Raw genomic sequence first — 16,644 nt, 5'->3', positions numbered from 1 at the left:
CGACAGCCATCCATACTTTGGCGTAACCAGGATTTGTTTTCGGCCCGGGTAGGAGGGGGGATCATTTTTCCTTCTTTTTTTTTTCTTACTTAATTATTCAGTACCAGGTGACCGAACCTAAATACTATGAATAAGTACACTACATAAAAATTTAAACGTAAAAGACCTAAACACAAAGGTGCATATCTTATTCATCGATAAACATGCATAACTAGATTGACACATGAAATGCGTATGACGTAATTATCTTCTTTTTTTTTAAGTCAAGTCTATTATCTATACATTCATGTATAGTAAAGCTAAGTAAAGTTCCCCTTTCAGACCCTGTGGTCTATAGGGCAGATGTTGTGGCCTACGGTTAACAAGGGTGTCATGTGGCCAGCACAACGACCAACCGCCTTTACTTTTCCCCCAACTAATGTCAGGTATGCATTAGAGCTGGGTGGACTCACAGGCGCCGAAGATCCCGAAATTAAAAATCCCAGTCTTCACCAGGATTCGAACCCCGGTCCCCGGTTCGGAAACCAAGCGCTTTACCGCTCAGCCACCACGCCTCCTATACATTCATGTAAGTGTTTTCTTTTTCTCTAGTGTTTATAGAGCATGGAACAAGATCTTGGATTTGCAAGGAAAAGCAATGACTCATCAAGAGTACAAGTCTCTAATGCACCTACGTAATAAAATGTATTCATGGATTTGTCTAGTATGTTCTTATCTTCTGTTACGGTTCGATAACGCCTTCGATTTATACGATATGATAATCACATGTGAATCCATATTGAAATTGACGAGGTTTAAATCAAACTCAATTGAAACGCTTGTGCATAACGCTAAAGGATCCGATTAGTCATTTTAAAACCATAAAATGTAAATCAAACATAGATACAACTTTTCTGGGTCTTAGCGTGTCTAAGCGTACGGCTTATACCTTTTAGCATTTTGTGTGTCTTCACAATATGCATATATATATATATATATAAATGGCTAGCTCCTCTATATAGGTCCTCCTTCGTAGTCGAAGATGTTGGTTCTGAACCATAGTCGTTCTACGACTGAAGAAGACCAATATATTTCGTTTAATTGTTTCCGAAACACTCTCAAAGACTATAGCGACAGTCAATAAAAATAACCCATTAGTCAATTTATTACCGGTAATTAATTGTTTTATTTCATACCGACAAGGGCAGTTATTCCTTCAGTATTCCCAGACACTGCTAAATATATAGGGTATCGTTCTCTTAGATAATTGATTACATTATTTCTCCAACATCTATTCTCGGATCAAGTTGGAAATTGAAATTTTTATTTATTGTACCTAATAGAACGTGAATAAAAAAAATAACCAATTAGTAATTTAATTAATGGTATTTAATTAATTTTTTTTTTTTGGTATAGAATTGGGAAAAAAAAAACATTATGTACGTTATCGTAATCTAAATTATTGCGATGTGGATAGTTGTAATAGCGTTTTTTTCCCCTTAGATACGATTTTTTTGGTTTTTTTTTTTGTTTTCTAATGGCTTTTTTATATTTTGTTTTTTAATGGCTTTTTTTTATTTTGTTTTTTAATGGCTTTTTTTTATTTTGTTTTTTAATGGCTTTTTTTTATTTTTTTTAATGGCTTTTTTTATTTTGTTTTTTAATGGCTTTTTTTATTTTGTTTTTTAATGGCTTTTTTTTATTTTGTTTTTTAATGGCTTTTTTTTATTTTGTTTTTTAATGGCTTTTTTTTATTTTGTTTTTTAATGGCTTTTTTTTATTTTGTTTTTTAATGGCTTTTTTAATTTTGTTTTCTAATGGCTTTTTTTTTATTTTGTTTTTTAATGGCTTTTTTATATTTTGTTTTTTAATGGCTTTTTTTATTTTGTTTTTTAATGGCTTTTTTTTATTTTGTTTTTAATGGCTTTTTTTTATTTTGTTTTTTAATGGCTTTTTTTTATTTTGTTTTTTAATGGCTTTTTTTTATTTTGTTTTCTAATGGCTTTTTTTTTTATTTTGTTTTTTAATGGCTTTTTTATATTTTGTTTTTTAATGGCTTTTTTTTATTTTGTTTTTTAATGGCTTTTTTTTATTTTGTTTTTTAATGGCTTTTTTTATTTTGTTTCAAGCTTGTTTCAGGACTGTATACAATTTGATCTATACATAGACACAAGGCGTTCATCGTGGTCAAATGACAAACAGTACCAGCAATCCAGGAATGATTGATGAAATTAACATCTCTGCTAATAGTAATGATGAGAAGCACAGGCTTGCATCTTTTGCAAACATCCCTCCAGAATCTTCAGAGCATCCTGTTTTACTGTCACAAAATGGATTTGTATTTATTGGTGCAGGCAAGAACAACAAAGATGCCAAAGTGATCTGTTTTAGCTGTCGTAAATGTGTCCTTATTTGGCAAGGGAATGAAGACATTTGTAAACTACATCAAGCGATCTCACCAGACTGCCCCATGCTAAAGAACCAGGAGTTCTCTAATATACCAATGCAGTTACCTAGCCAAGCCAGTGAAGCAGTCAGTAAAGCAATCTTAGATAAAATGTCAGTCGATATTAGCAATAGACATATCGATCTACATTCATTTCAACAAAGACTTGAGACATTTTCTTCCTGGCCAAGTGGTAGAAAAAGCACACCACAGAGTCTAGCTCAAGCTGTTTTTTTTTTCGTAGGTAAGAAAAATAGTGTTGTTTTTTTTTGTTTAAAAATTAATTTATATTTTATCTGTTACATTTATTTTTATAACCAAAGAAAAAAAAATGTTTTATTTAAATCAAATCCTCCTTTATGATGCTGAAGGAGATCTACAATTTCACATTGCATTTATTTCTTGAAATGCTTCTATATTACAAGAAGTCTTTCCATTGATCTTTGCACGATAACTTTCTTCTATGAAAAAAAAAAAACCCAGATCATTTCTACATGGTTCTGCTAGGTTGTCCTTGCCGGCTTTCTCAAGGTTGTTATTTGCCGGAAGTGATAATGGATATAAGCACTAACTATAAATAACATAACGGCATGCGTCCAACTCCTGGCCTTTACGTGTGGAGTCCGGTGGAAGAATTTATAAACTAACAGGAGAAAGGGGCGAAGGCCAGTAACTGGCGCCTAAACCGGTAAGTTTAAGTCACTAGGGGATCGTTAACCATTGACGACTACCCAATTAGGAGAAGGAAAACTCTGAATTCAAACCTTTTGCCGCATTCCAGCTATACCTAATCATGGGAGAGGCTTCTGGAGCCAACGCAGAGGAGAAATCAGGATCCTGGTGACCCTCAGCGCTCAGTGCTACACCCTGCAAGAAGCCGCTGACACTAAACTATATCGGCATTCGCCGTTCCTTTGGATACATCAACTGCGTGGAAAGGAGGGGGGGGGGAAACTTATGTGTTCGTACATTCTTACTTACGTTCCGACCACAGCTAATGCCCAGGCATTCATCTCATTGCAATAAGACCATTCACATTTGCTGAGAAACTAAAAAAAAAATAATAATTTCTACATCAAAAGGCGAGGGAAATGAGCATCCTTTTATTTATTTAAGCCTCCGCTAAATACAATACAAAACTATTTCGTACGATGATTGTATTTTGAAAGAGTTTTCACCATCTGGCAAATTAGCTAATGATTTTTTTTCCAAAGATATATACATACTGTTGAGAATCTATGAAAATCATTAGAATTGTTTTCAAAATACCCGCCCACACAGAGACCATTAGAACATATGAAAAGTTTTCAATCTAATGAGAAAAATGTTCATCGAAATTTGAAAAAAGAAAATTGAACCCAAGTGAATTTCTTTTCTATAATTACATTCTATAAGCTGAGTGAGTCATATTTTACTTGTATTGATGTATTTGTCTTATATTTCTATCTATCATATAAAATAGCAATAAAACTAAACACACATAATCCATCCAACAGCTACAGTGCTAAACACACACTGCTTCCACCAGCACAAATGCAATACAACCAATTAAACTATATATTTAATAATTATTCAACAAAACTCTGCTGTTGTCAATGTTACGAAACCATTTTCAGTGGCTGATGTTCTTGAACTTCGAACTCCTCCCCATTATCATAAGGTGGACCATCATTGTACCAATATCCTGTGCCTCGCAGACATCCCGAAAGAGTTGAGCCATCCAAGATTTAGATTGTATAAATGTAGACTTGCAACTCTCCTTAACGACCTCCGTCCTCTGCACCTTAAGAAGAAACATATGATTGCTGACGCTGGATATTTCTGTAAGAAAATACATCATTACTATTATCTTTATTATTTGACGATTATTTCATTTTATAAATAGTAGTTAAATATTTTTTGTAAATGAAACATTAACATAATGAACAGGTGTTTGATACGACGAAATTAAAAGTCCTTTTACAATCCCCCACTCTGCCGCGACCCCAACCCACCCTAACGCATACAGCAATAGAAGAGTAGACAATAACATTCCACATTTTGATGGTCTTAGGCGACCCCTGGTAAATCGTCAATCGACCCCCAAAGGGGTTGCGACCCACAGGTTGAGAACCCCTGGTCTAGTAGAATGTAGGGTTACCAGAATTTAGGTTTACGAGATGTCTAGCGAAACGAGGTTATGTCCCCTTTTAGGTCGTGCCCTCCTCTTGCAGGCATTGTCCTAAAGTGTGAACATGTACGAACTTCACTATATCATTTCATAAGATGATAATTTAAACAGAAACGCACAAATTGTCATGAAGAATTAGGCTACTGAATGGAATGGAGAAAGGGTGTTTTAAGCCAGAACTGAAACCTTAAATCTTTAGCTGGACAGATAGGATGGCATGTCTATTAACTCCCTTGTCTGTCTGTCCTGTACACATTTTGTACATGTTATTTTTTCCCACTTTCCATTTTGAGACAGAGTTAAGACTGTAGGCAGTCGTATATTTTCGATGACAACACACGAATCGTTAAACAATAATATCCGATTAACTTAATGGACATCATTCACCAATCGTAAACAAACAGCATTTAGTCACGTGATCTTATTGATAAAACAACGGGAAAAAAACTGTCACGTGATAACCATCATGAATTTAACATGAGATCGTAAATTATATAGAAGAGATAGAGCACCACGCGGCTCAATGTTGTTTCTTTACGATTGGTGAATGAGGTCCATTGTGGTGATTGATGTTCTGACTGTTAACATCGTAAACTTACTTTTACAATTTCAGTCCTTTGTTGTTGTTGTTGTTGTCCTCCATTGTAAGGCTTTATGCTCCTTTGTTATTCTTTGTCTTCCTTTGTAACCTCCCTTTAGAAGCCTTTGCTGCCCTAATCTAGATAAAACCATATTTTAACATTAATGAAAGGCGAATGCATAGCATTAGTATTCATAAGAAATATTTTTAAAAATAAATAACTTATTTTAAAAAAAGTATTGATAATAGGCATAGAGTTATATTACTATGAATGTTGACTGTACATTGCTTGACCTGCTAATGCTGTGCTACTAGTAAATTGTAAGTTGTTTCTTTGGGTTTAAAGTTTGCCTCTAAGAAACAATATTGTTATGGCCATGTCTTTGTACATTGAAGGAAAGCTATCTTACATAAACTAAACATCTCTTCTCCCTGGCCACAGTTGTATTTGCCAGTTAGGAAGCTATGAATTGAAGACGCCCACACGTACATTTAGACTTTTTAAAAAATCAGCCCAGTAGCGATCTTTGTATTAAGAGCTATATTTCATATCTATCCCATCTGGTTTAAGTCTTTCTCTCTTAATTGACGATGTCAAAGTTGATTCACCCTATTAAACTAAATTGATTTTTGGATTTATAAACTTTAATTTGTGTTGTGTAAAAAGAGAATGCATTTCCCTATAATTCGATACCAAATATAACATTTTCTGATGTAAGATACAAAAGCTGTTAAAGTTTAATAATAACAGGATAATGAAAAAACAAATGAGCAAAGTGAACAATTCTAGGGAACGAGGAAAATAATTGCGGAGAGAAAGAGTTAAATAGAATACTCAAGCTTTTGTATAAAAAAAAAAAAAAAACTAAAAATACAATGACAAAATCACAATGTAAAGTCTTAATTTTTAAAAAGATTTTAACATAGAAAATACAAATTAAAGAAATATCTATAAAACATTTCTTTATGTTGTTGTTTTTTTTTTTTTTTGTTTTTTTTGTTTTTTTTTAAGATTCGGATATCAACCATAGTTTTATTTGCTTCTGCTGTGCTGATGTCAAGTTCACTTTTAGTGGAGACGACATTGTGGTTGTGGAACATGCCAGGTCGTCGCCGCAGTGTGGATACCTGCGTCAAGTTGTAGGGGACCGCTTCATTCACATCGTCCAACAGTCCGAGAGACATGACAGTGTAAGTGTGAGGGGTGTCGAGGTGTGTGTGGGGGGGGGGGTGTAACAGTCTGTGGGTTTTGAATCTGTAATTAACATTATGTACGTTAATAGTAGGATGGGCCATTAACAAAACCATAGCCATAGACTTAAGATATTTAGTCAATAACAAGCTTAATTGATTATTATTTTGTAGACACTGCGCCCACACTTATGAAACCGTAAACCATATCCTTTTTGAATGCCCCTTCCTAATCCAAATCAGTCAGACCCTACTACCACACCAGCCCAACATAACCAACACCCTGTACGGCAGTGCTGAACAGCTGAAGAAAACAGCACACTATTTTTCCTTGGCATAGTCTGCAAAAGAGCTGGCAGCTCAGCTGCAAAAAGCTGGCTAGAAGAAGAAGAATTATTTAACAATACTATTTTAAGTCACGATCTTAATACTAGACAAGAAAGCGGATCCACATACATGTATCAGAAGCATAAACAGTTGTTACGTTCGCTCCCTATGACACATATAATAAGTATGTCTTGGAGGAATAGTGTCACTGGCTCCGACAAGTCACCCGCTTGCCTGATGGAAGAATTCCCTGGAACATACTTTTTAGTGAGAAGATGAGCGAGTCAGACACAAAAGATGCACAAGACAACCCCCTCAGAGATGTCTACAGGATTGAATGACTACAGATACCAATGATAAGCGCAGATCGAACAGCATGGAGATAGACTGTGCGTGCTTGTGCTTAGAATGCGCGTGCTGGTATGTCCGTTTCCGAAAGTAAAAAAAATTAAAGGAATCTTCGACAAGAGAAAGACAAAGAAAGCAGCCTATTGGATAGTCTTAAAAAGAAGCGCTCAGAGATTCACGAAATATGTTAACCGCTCCAGAAAAGGGACTATTTAGTCACAGCATATTCTGTCGTGTTTCAATTTAAAAAAAAAATCATTTTCAGCAATAGAGCTCGGAGCATTCGTTGTCTTTCAAGATAGAAGGAGTCTTTTATAAAAATATTCAAAACGTCATTAATAAATAAGACCACACGTAGAAGATAATATGTAAGTTTAATTTGAAACATTTTTTTTTCGTAAAATTCTAATATTAGAATGAAGCTTTTATTCATAAGTATCCTTTTTAATTTTTTTTTTGTTTTACATGTATAGCTAAATTGGAGTTTTTCAAACAACTAAAAATAGACAGCACTTTAGTCTATCTGGTATACAAAAAGGGAGGGTTAAAAATCTATGTCTTTTAAACAGTATGTTGTAATATTTGTGCATTTTCGACACATTTAAATCAAATTTTGAAAAGCTTTTCTGTTTTTAGCAAAAATATAATATCAATAAAAGGGGGAGGCATTGCGTTATGTGCCGGGACTTATAAGATAAGTGGGAAACTAACTAGCGGTAATAGAAGTAATTTGATAAGAAGATCAACTGCCGCACATTAAGATATTGTTATCATTATAGCTGAATTCCTTCTTTTTTTTTAGTTGGCAACTGTTGAGCGTCCTTGACATTGTTCTCTTGAAACTCTCCAATACAACTTATAATTTGTTCGTTAATTTCTATAATTATTTTTGTTCTCTGTTGCTTCAGTTCATTTCTCTTCTATTGCAGATGCCATTTAATTTATTAAAACCGCATCTAACTAGATATGGTATGCAGTATTATTATTCTTATTTAAAACTACATAGATATTAATTAAGATTTAATTTTATAAATTAGCAAACACATTTTTTTTTAAATATGCAAAAGCCTTAAACCTGTTTTTTGATGGTGAAGTGACATGATTTGAATCGACTCCAACCGACTCGAATTTCAATAAAGACAAGAATTTTTTAATGTGGAATTTTTTTTTTTTTTTTTTTTTCAGCCTTTTTTTTTTGCAAGTTGATCGCTCGTTCTGGAGATGCCATTTTGGCCTACGACATTTTGGCACTAATTGCTTAAGACTCTTTTATATATGTTTCTCTTATTATGGGTTGAAGAGAATGACACATACCTATGCATTATAGATGAACGTGGGTTTGTTTTCAAACGTATTAATTGTATGTGACGAGCGGCTGCGACAGAATGGCTGCGACAAAGCATCTGCGACAAAAAAGCTGCGATAAAATGTTGCGTACTGACGGTGCCGTAAGCCACATTATGTTTTTTTTTTTTTTTTTTTTTTTAAATAAATGATAAGTTAAACTTGTATTTCAGCTAATAATTTGACTGACAAATTTTATGAAATTTATACCTCAGTCCATGTGTACACTGTGTGAGTGTCTTAGACATGTTGATTTGTCTTATTTTTCTAAAAAGCATACAAACCTATTCTCCCTAGATGCCTGGTTTACAGAAGAACAAGTGACCGAGAGACAGAGGGTTGACCCCCTAAGCGATTCAACGGCCCAACATCTCGGTAGGACAACATCTGTTCAATGTTACATAAAATTGTGTTTGCCTTTTTTAGTTCTGCTTTTTGTTTTAAATTTTACTTTAATTTAAAAAAAAAATCTGCTTGTGTATAATTCCTTTTAAAACCAGTAACACAGACTAAAAACGCAAAATACCTAGGTGTTATAATAAATGAAAAACTGTCATGGAATCCACATATTGATAAAACTATCAAAAAAAAAATCAAACAAAGTATTAGGATTTATTAAAAGAAATTTCTATAAATCAAATAAGAACATAAAACTAAAATGTTATTTAACCTTAGTTAGGCCAATAATAGAATATGCATCCTCTGTTTGGGACCCCTTAGCCCAAGAAAACATTAAGAAACTGGAACAGACACAAAATAGAGCAGTGAGATTCATAACAAACGAATATTCACATTTGACTAGAGTAACACCTTAATAACATCACTAAATTTATAAAGCCTTCAGGACAGAAAGCTCAAAAGTAAAGTAGCAATTATACATAAAACACTGAACCATAATCTTCAAATACAAAAACAAAATGTAATAAAATAATCAAAAAGACACAAAGATAAAGGCACATTCCTCGTCCCATATGCTAGGACAAATTTGTACAAATACTCCTTCTTCCCTAGTGCTATTAGAGCATGGAATGGGTTGCCTGAGCTAGGCAGGAAAACCAATGACTTTGTTAATATGCATGACTGAATGCGTGACGCGTAGGACGTAATCATATTCTTTTTTGAAGTAACGTCTATATTGTATAAGATAAGATTAAGGGCTCACAGGTTCTCGTTGAGGGTGGGTGGGAGGGGGTGCAGATACGGATCTTGAAAAACGATTTTCTTTAAATATTTTGACAGTCTTTGTCTTTGTGGAAAAAGATATAACCAACTGGCCTCAGTGAGAAACTCTATTTGACCTTTATCATTTTTCTAAGTATCATCATCTTAAAATTAAATTTGGTCTGGAAGTCTATTTTTTAAACATATCGATGGGATGTTAATTATATTCATTAATGTTTAAGAGTTAAATAAGCAAAAAAAAAAAATGTGGTACATTTGTGGCACCGTCTCATGTAAAATTCAGTCAAGATTACAGTTTTTTAAAATGTCCCCAACGCTCGATCTATATCACCAAATTAGAATTGTATTTACTCTGAGAGGCTAGAAATAAGTTTAGCGAATGTTCTTTTTATTTTAAATCTATCCTTCATTAGCTATTACGATCAAAATTATCATTTAGATTAAGGTTATGGGCCTCAAAGAAGAAATAGTCTTTAAAAAGCATTTTTATATATAACACTTTCTATAAATGGATATAGCTTTATTTAGCATAATAAAATAATAAAGCAATTGAAGACCATATAAATGACATTTTAATGCACAGAAATGGCTGAGCTACTAAAATTGGGTCAAAACAAACAAAAAAAACACACGATATTTTCACCTTCCCCCCTAAATTTGGTGTCCCACATAGCCTTAATGCTTATAGCAAGCTCAGAGCACTATGATCCAATCTCATTCGCTATAAGCATGAAAGTAGCGCTATATAAAAGCTATAAATATATCGTCCAGGTTTTTATTAAGCAATCTTTAATGATGAAGAAGTTTAAGATCATAAGTATGCTGCAGGGGTCAGTGGCTGAGTGGTTAAGCTTGACTTCCGAAACTGGTGTCCTGGGTTCGAATCTAGGTGAAGACTGGGATTTTAAATTTCATGACATTTAGGGCGGTGGCTGTGCGGTAACGCGCTTGGTTTCTGAGCCAGGGGGTCCAGGGTTCGATTCCTGGTGAAGAGTGGGGGTTTTAAGATAAGAAAATAAGATAAGATAAGAGATAAGATATTTTTTTATTGATCCAATCAAATGAAAATTCGGTTAGGCTTCAATTGACAACCTCAGCGTAACTACTGTACAATTACAATATAGATGCAAATACGAACAACATTCACACATTTAATTTCGGGATCTCAAGGCCTCTGAGTCCACCTAGATCTAATGGGTACCTGTCATCAGTTGGGAAAAGTAAAGACGGTTGGCGGTTGTGCTTGCCACACGACATCCTCGTTAACCGTAGGTCACAGAAACAGATGACCTGTACATCATCTGCCCTATAGATTGCAAGGTCTGAAAGGGGAACTAAATTTTTAGGGCACCCCTGAGTCCAACAACAACTCTAATGGGTACCTGACTCTAGTTGAGGAAACTAAAGGCGGTTGGTCGTTGTGCTGGCCACATGATAACCCTTTGCTAAGAAATGGAAAACCTTTAATAGACATCATCTGTCATATAGGTCGCAAGGTTTGAATGGGGGAACTTTTTTAAAAATAGAATCACTGGCATAATGGGTTCTTTGAACCCGGGCCCGTGACCAATACGGATCCTTACATAATAAAAAGAAAATTAAGCTTAAGCATGAATAATTAATTTTACTTTTTTTTTAAAAGGATCTTTCATGGCAAACTGTAAATTAGTTTTTCAAATTATTTTATATTTAAAGTTTCGAAATTTTTAAATTTGAAAAGGCAATGTATATCTTTTAAATTCTCTAGTATGCTAATGTGATGCTCTAGTCTATCAAGTGTTTCTGAAGATGTTCTAAAGCAGGGGTTCTCAACCTGTGGGTCGATTGACGATTTGCCAGGGGTCGCCTAAGACCATCGAAAATATGGATTGTTTTGTCTATTCCTCTATTGCTGTAAGTGTGTGCGGGGGGGGGGGGGGGGAGGGTTGAGGCAGAGTGGGGGGATTGTAAAAAGGGGTCGCCGAGCCTAAAATGTTGAGAACCGCTGTAAATCTAAAGCGTTATTATTTATACCAGTACATTCAAACTGTTCCATCTAGTTGACTTTAGGAGGGAACTATTGAAATGTATTGACCATCAGAAATGTGGCAGCTGTAGTAAAGGGAACTCGGCTGTAAAGCGTCTGTCGTGCTGTGAAATTGTCTGTTGTGTAGACTGCTTCAATAGCAGCAAACGGTGTGAGTGTCAACATCCATTGGAATCTGCTCATGGATAGAGAAAATTGGTAAGGAAATAAATATACATTGTTTACAACTTCAGATAATATATTTAGTTGTTTTTTTTTTTGTTTTTTTTGTTGTTGTTTTTTCAATTCATTAAACCTAATGAAACAGGTATTGGGGCATATTTATTTATTTGTTGGTTTGTTTCTTTCAATCTTTTGTAACATTTTTTTACAAATCTTTCCTACCAGATGACATTCAGAAAAAGGTCAATCTTTTTTTTACAGACATGTTAGAAAACGAAGAGAACAGAAAAGGTTGTTTAAAAACTGACAGAAATAGAATTCAAGGATATTTGATTCATTATATTTATGAGGAAAATAAACAAGCCAACAGTTTATATTCTTAAAATGGAATTGTATAAACCATTTACAAAAATAATTACATGCTATAATTAGTTATAAAAGTCTTTCTTACCGAAGATATTATCTAGAATATCATTCATATAGAGGTTTTTTATGTAATATCCTTTGAAGATATGCTTATGCTGTTATTTATTGGACAGCTTTTGAAGATAATATTATTTACTTGATATCTCAGGGTAACTTACTTACAATATCAGGGAAACTTTTACTGAAAAGATTTAATCTTGTATAACTCACTGGATGGATGGATTATGGATGCATCGGCCTATTGTCTTAATCAGCTGTGTGTATATTAAATGAGACTTTCCTGCGTTACTCCATCAGTTTACTTCTACTAAAGAGTTAAAGTTTACATTTTCAAAAACAATTAAATTGTTATTTGTATGTGTCACTCTTCAATGCACGTTCAGTCCAGTCAACTGATTAAGCTGCGTCCATGAGCTGCGTCCATGAGCTGCGTCCATGAGCTACGTCCATGAGCTGCGTCCATGAGCTGCGTCCATGAGCTGCGTCCATGAGCTGCCAACATGAGCTGCCAACATGAGCTGCCAACATGAGCTACGTCCATGAGCTGCCAACATGAGCTGCCAACATGAGCTGCGTCCATGAGCTGCGTCCATGAGCTGCGTTCATGAGCTGCGTTCATGAGCTGCGTCCATGAGCTGCCAACATGAGCTGCCAACATGAGCTGCCAACATGAGCTGCCAACATGAGCTGCCAACATGAGCTGCCAACATGAGCTGCCAACATGAGCTGCCAACATGAGCTGCGTCCATGAGCTGCCAACATGAGCTGCCAACATGAGCTGCGTCCATGAGCTGCGTCCATGAGCTGCCAACATGAGCTGCCAACATGAGCTGCCAACATGAGCTGCCAACATGAGCTGCCAACATGAGCTGCCAACATGAGCTGCCAACATGAGCTGCGTCCATGAGCTGCCAACATGAGCTGCCAACATGAGCTGCCAACATGAGCTGCCAACATGAGCTGCGTCCATGAGCTGCCAACATGAGCTGCCAACATGAGCTGCCAACATGAGCTGCCAACATGAGCTGCGTCCATGAGCTGCCAACATGAGCTGCCAACATGAGCTGCGTCCATGAGCTGCGTCCATGAGCTGCGTCCATGAGCTGCGTCCATGAGCTACGTCCATGAGCTGCGTATATGAGCTGCGTCCATGAGCTACGTCCATGAGCTGCGTCCATGAGCTGCTTCCATGAGCTGCGTCCATGAGCTATGTCCATGAGCTACGTCCATGAGCTACGTCCATGAGCTACGTCCATGAGCTACGTCCATGAGCTACGTCCATGAGCTACGTCCATGCCTGGCTGTTGGAGAAAATCTTTTCAAACCTCAAACAAACCTGTGACTTGGCAACGAGCTATTGGTGTCCAGGGTAGGACTGGGTGTCAAAATCGGCCCGGGCATCTCTATTTCGTCCGGCCCATAAATTGTTTATTATATGATGGACATCCAATTCTTGGCCCAAATATCCTCAAAATCATTCTGTCAAGTTTGATAATGTATCGATAGCTGTATGCACGCATACAGTGACTATAAATACTTCACTCAGAGGGCCTCTTTTGTAAGAGAATACTAAAAAACCTTTAACAATTAAACGCGTGCCTTAGTGACATCTATGCTGCCCTTATCTTATAAAAACGGACGTGATTTTTTTTTTAAAAAGATGATTACTGTGGTTCTACCGGCCCATTTAGGTACCGGCCCACCGGGCATTTGCCCGAATGCCAATATAGCCAGTCCGCCCCTGTTGGTGTCCCCTTCTGACAGCAGGCCAGGGTTCTGGTCTTCCATGGCGATTGGTCAAGATTCCTTACTTGACGCTTTTCAAGGCTTAGTAGGTCGGGAAAGATATATTTAAAAATTAGGTTTTAGATATCCATCTGAGACCCTTGTAAGTTTGTATGTAAACACATATAGACCTACTTGACAACAGAAAAGAATACTGGAAATAAATCGTTAAGGAAATTTTCCAAAATTATCCCATAATTTCGAATGGCCTTTGTAAAAATGTTATAAGACATACGAAGTGGCCAAAATGTGTTTACAATTGGTTATGTAATTAGTTCATTGGGTTTTCAATACTAATACAGATTATATATTTTATTGTTTACTATATAGTTCCTTATTCTCATTTATACTTATTTTCTGTTGAGTTTGAAAGTATTAAATCTTAATAAATAAAATAACGGCCTTCAGTGTATTATTAGAAGAATCCGCGAGCGAGTTTGTTGTATTTATCAATAAAATTACATCAAATAAAATACATTTTTCCAACACTCGAGACATGACGGGCTCGGTTTGTCTGCATTTTTTTGATCGAATTTCATATCCTGTGAGTCGAAATCTATCAGCCTATCACTGGAATATACTGCAAGCTAAAAATATAAACAGAACCCCAACAATAAAATATTTAATAGAATGAAATCGTTGCTATACGTTTAAGTGTGTTTTTTTTTACTTTTCTACTTCAAATTATTACATACTAATGTAAAAAATACTATTTAGCAGCCCCTGAAGGGGAAATACAATATTAGTTTTGTGTAGTCTGTCTGTCCGTCTGTCCGTCCATCCCGTTTAGATGTCGTAAGCTAGAAAAGATAGTGAAAATCCGACTTCATAATATCTTACACCATTCAAAGTTCTGATTCAGTGGCTATTTTTTTCTTTTTTGAAAGCGAAAAATCTATTTTTAAAATCAAGTATGCAAGAAGTTTTTTCATTAAAATTAACCATTTTTACAACTATTCACTATTAATAGAACAAACACGGGAGGGTATTTAGCAAGGGAGATGACCATTTACCATATTTTTAAATGTTTATGCAAATTGTTTTAGATTTTCTGTAAAAAAAAAATAATAATTGTTTGCTAAGTTTAGTAGTTTCTGTAATATTAACTACTACATTTACAAAAAAATGTTGTTTTTTTAAAGAGTAAAAAAGCTTTTAAGTATGCATATAAGTGGAACATAATAGAAAACAACACTTAATATGTAGTTTTTCCTACTACCGCGTGAGGCTCTGTTATAACAGTCGGCCCTTCACAAAACATTTAGATCAGTTAGTTAATCATTATATGACATCAGTTAGGCTAGGCTCACATCTAACTTCACATTCACTTTCACCTATCCCTTGGTCAGCTTGACCACTGGAGCTCCACACAATATCTGTCAACCTTCTTTCTCCATTCTTCTTCATTGCCTTTGATAGAATTTCATTCTGATATTCTTTTTGAAAATATTGAAATCTGATTATTTTACCTGACTGGGTGGACCACTTCGGGGGCCTATTTTGACTTTGTGTTTCCACACAAACTGTCTTTTGTAACCTTGTTTTATAAGAGAATACATCTTATAGAATGATATTTTTTTCTCCTAATAACTAATAAATGTTAGCTTTATAAAATTAAACATTATTATAACCCAGACCCACCACACCTCCCATCTTCCACACCCAACAATAAAAAAAACCTGGTTAAGCGAATTTATAAATCTACTAGACTTTCTAATATTCTACTGATAACCTTTTAGATCTAGACGGTATGCAAAATGTTCCTGAACATTTATTTATGAAACTCTTGAATGAATCATAATAAATGCGGAAATTCCCAAAAGACGTCAAGTCCGTTCGGGATATATATTTTTTCTAGTTCTCTATCCAATCCAAGACAACGGCCACCCGCTCCATCAGAACTACGCCAGATCGTCGCGAAGTGGGCGACTGCTGTCAATCAAAACAAGAACGGAGCGGTACAAAAACTCGTTCGTACCTCACTCGGCCAGACTCTATCACCGCCACTCATTGATCAGGGAACATGAAATGCACCGAGATACCTGTGTGCAGTCGCTGAATGAACTCTTTATGTTGTCTGTTGTATTTATGTGTATTTTTCTGTTGTGTTGTCTTTATATGAGAAACGAGTCCTTGTAATCACAACAAATTTCCGTAAGGATCAATAAAGCAGTCTTAGTCTTAGTCTTAGTCTTAGTCTTAAAGTTTTTACTTTGAAAACGTATAACGGTCCAATCAGTAAATAATTCTTTTCCCTACGACAAACATCAACTTTCAAATTTCTAGGAAGATCGTTAAAGTTGTCACCGAGATCCGTGTCTGAATGGGTTATGGAACGTACATGATTTATTTGCACAAATTGTTTCATTTCCTACATAAATGAATGCAACACCCCTAGAAGAATAAGTGGAACGAGGAGGGGACGATTGCATTCGACCGCAAACCCAAAAACTAGATCCATAATACCATTTCCCCCTTACACATTTTGTTTTACTCAAAAGAATCGGGAAAAATTGGTCGTATCAAGTAGAAAAAGACAATCTAGCTGTGTAAAGAAAAAAAAGTTATGTAAATTGTTAATCTTTATTTTTGAATTCTTCTTCTTCTTCTTCATCGTTCTCATTGTTATGTTGGAGTGTTCATATGACTAGACCAATACATGAGATGAACTGCGCAGT

General features: G+C 35.4%; 1 protein-coding gene across 4 annotated transcripts in view; it reads left to right on the top strand.

The window, feature by feature from the left end:
* The window catches only part of LOC106069084 (E3 ubiquitin-protein ligase XIAP-like), an 18,248-nt gene extending 6,264 nt beyond the window's left edge, over window positions 1-11,984 (top strand). For 3 of the 4 annotated variants that reach the window (XM_056026738.1, XM_056026737.1, XM_056026739.1), the window contains exons 2-7: window positions 2,109-2,669; window positions 4,042-4,248; window positions 6,188-6,366; window positions 7,971-8,010; window positions 8,683-8,760; window positions 11,607-11,984. In XM_056026738.1, the coding sequence (XP_055882713.1) occupies window positions 2,171-2,669; window positions 4,042-4,248; window positions 6,188-6,366; window positions 7,971-8,010; window positions 8,683-8,760; window positions 11,607-11,782 (1,179 nt within the window). In that variant the 5' untranslated portion in view covers window positions 2,109-2,170 and the 3' untranslated portion in view covers window positions 11,783-11,984. The remainder of the gene's footprint in view (window positions 1-2,108; window positions 2,670-4,041; window positions 4,249-6,187; window positions 6,367-7,970; window positions 8,011-8,682; window positions 8,761-11,606) is intronic. The other variant, XR_008777511.1, reaches the window with a different exon arrangement.
* Window positions 11,985-16,644: the final 4,660 nt, after the last annotated feature.

The sequence above is a fragment of the Biomphalaria glabrata genome, chromosome 4, assembly GCF_947242115.1.
Source record: "Biomphalaria glabrata chromosome 4, xgBioGlab47.1, whole genome shotgun sequence".
NCBI lineage: Eukaryota > Metazoa > Mollusca > Gastropoda > Planorbidae > Biomphalaria > Biomphalaria glabrata.
The sequence above is the reverse complement of the archived record's forward strand: the minus strand, read 5'-3'. Positions and strand labels throughout refer to the sequence as shown.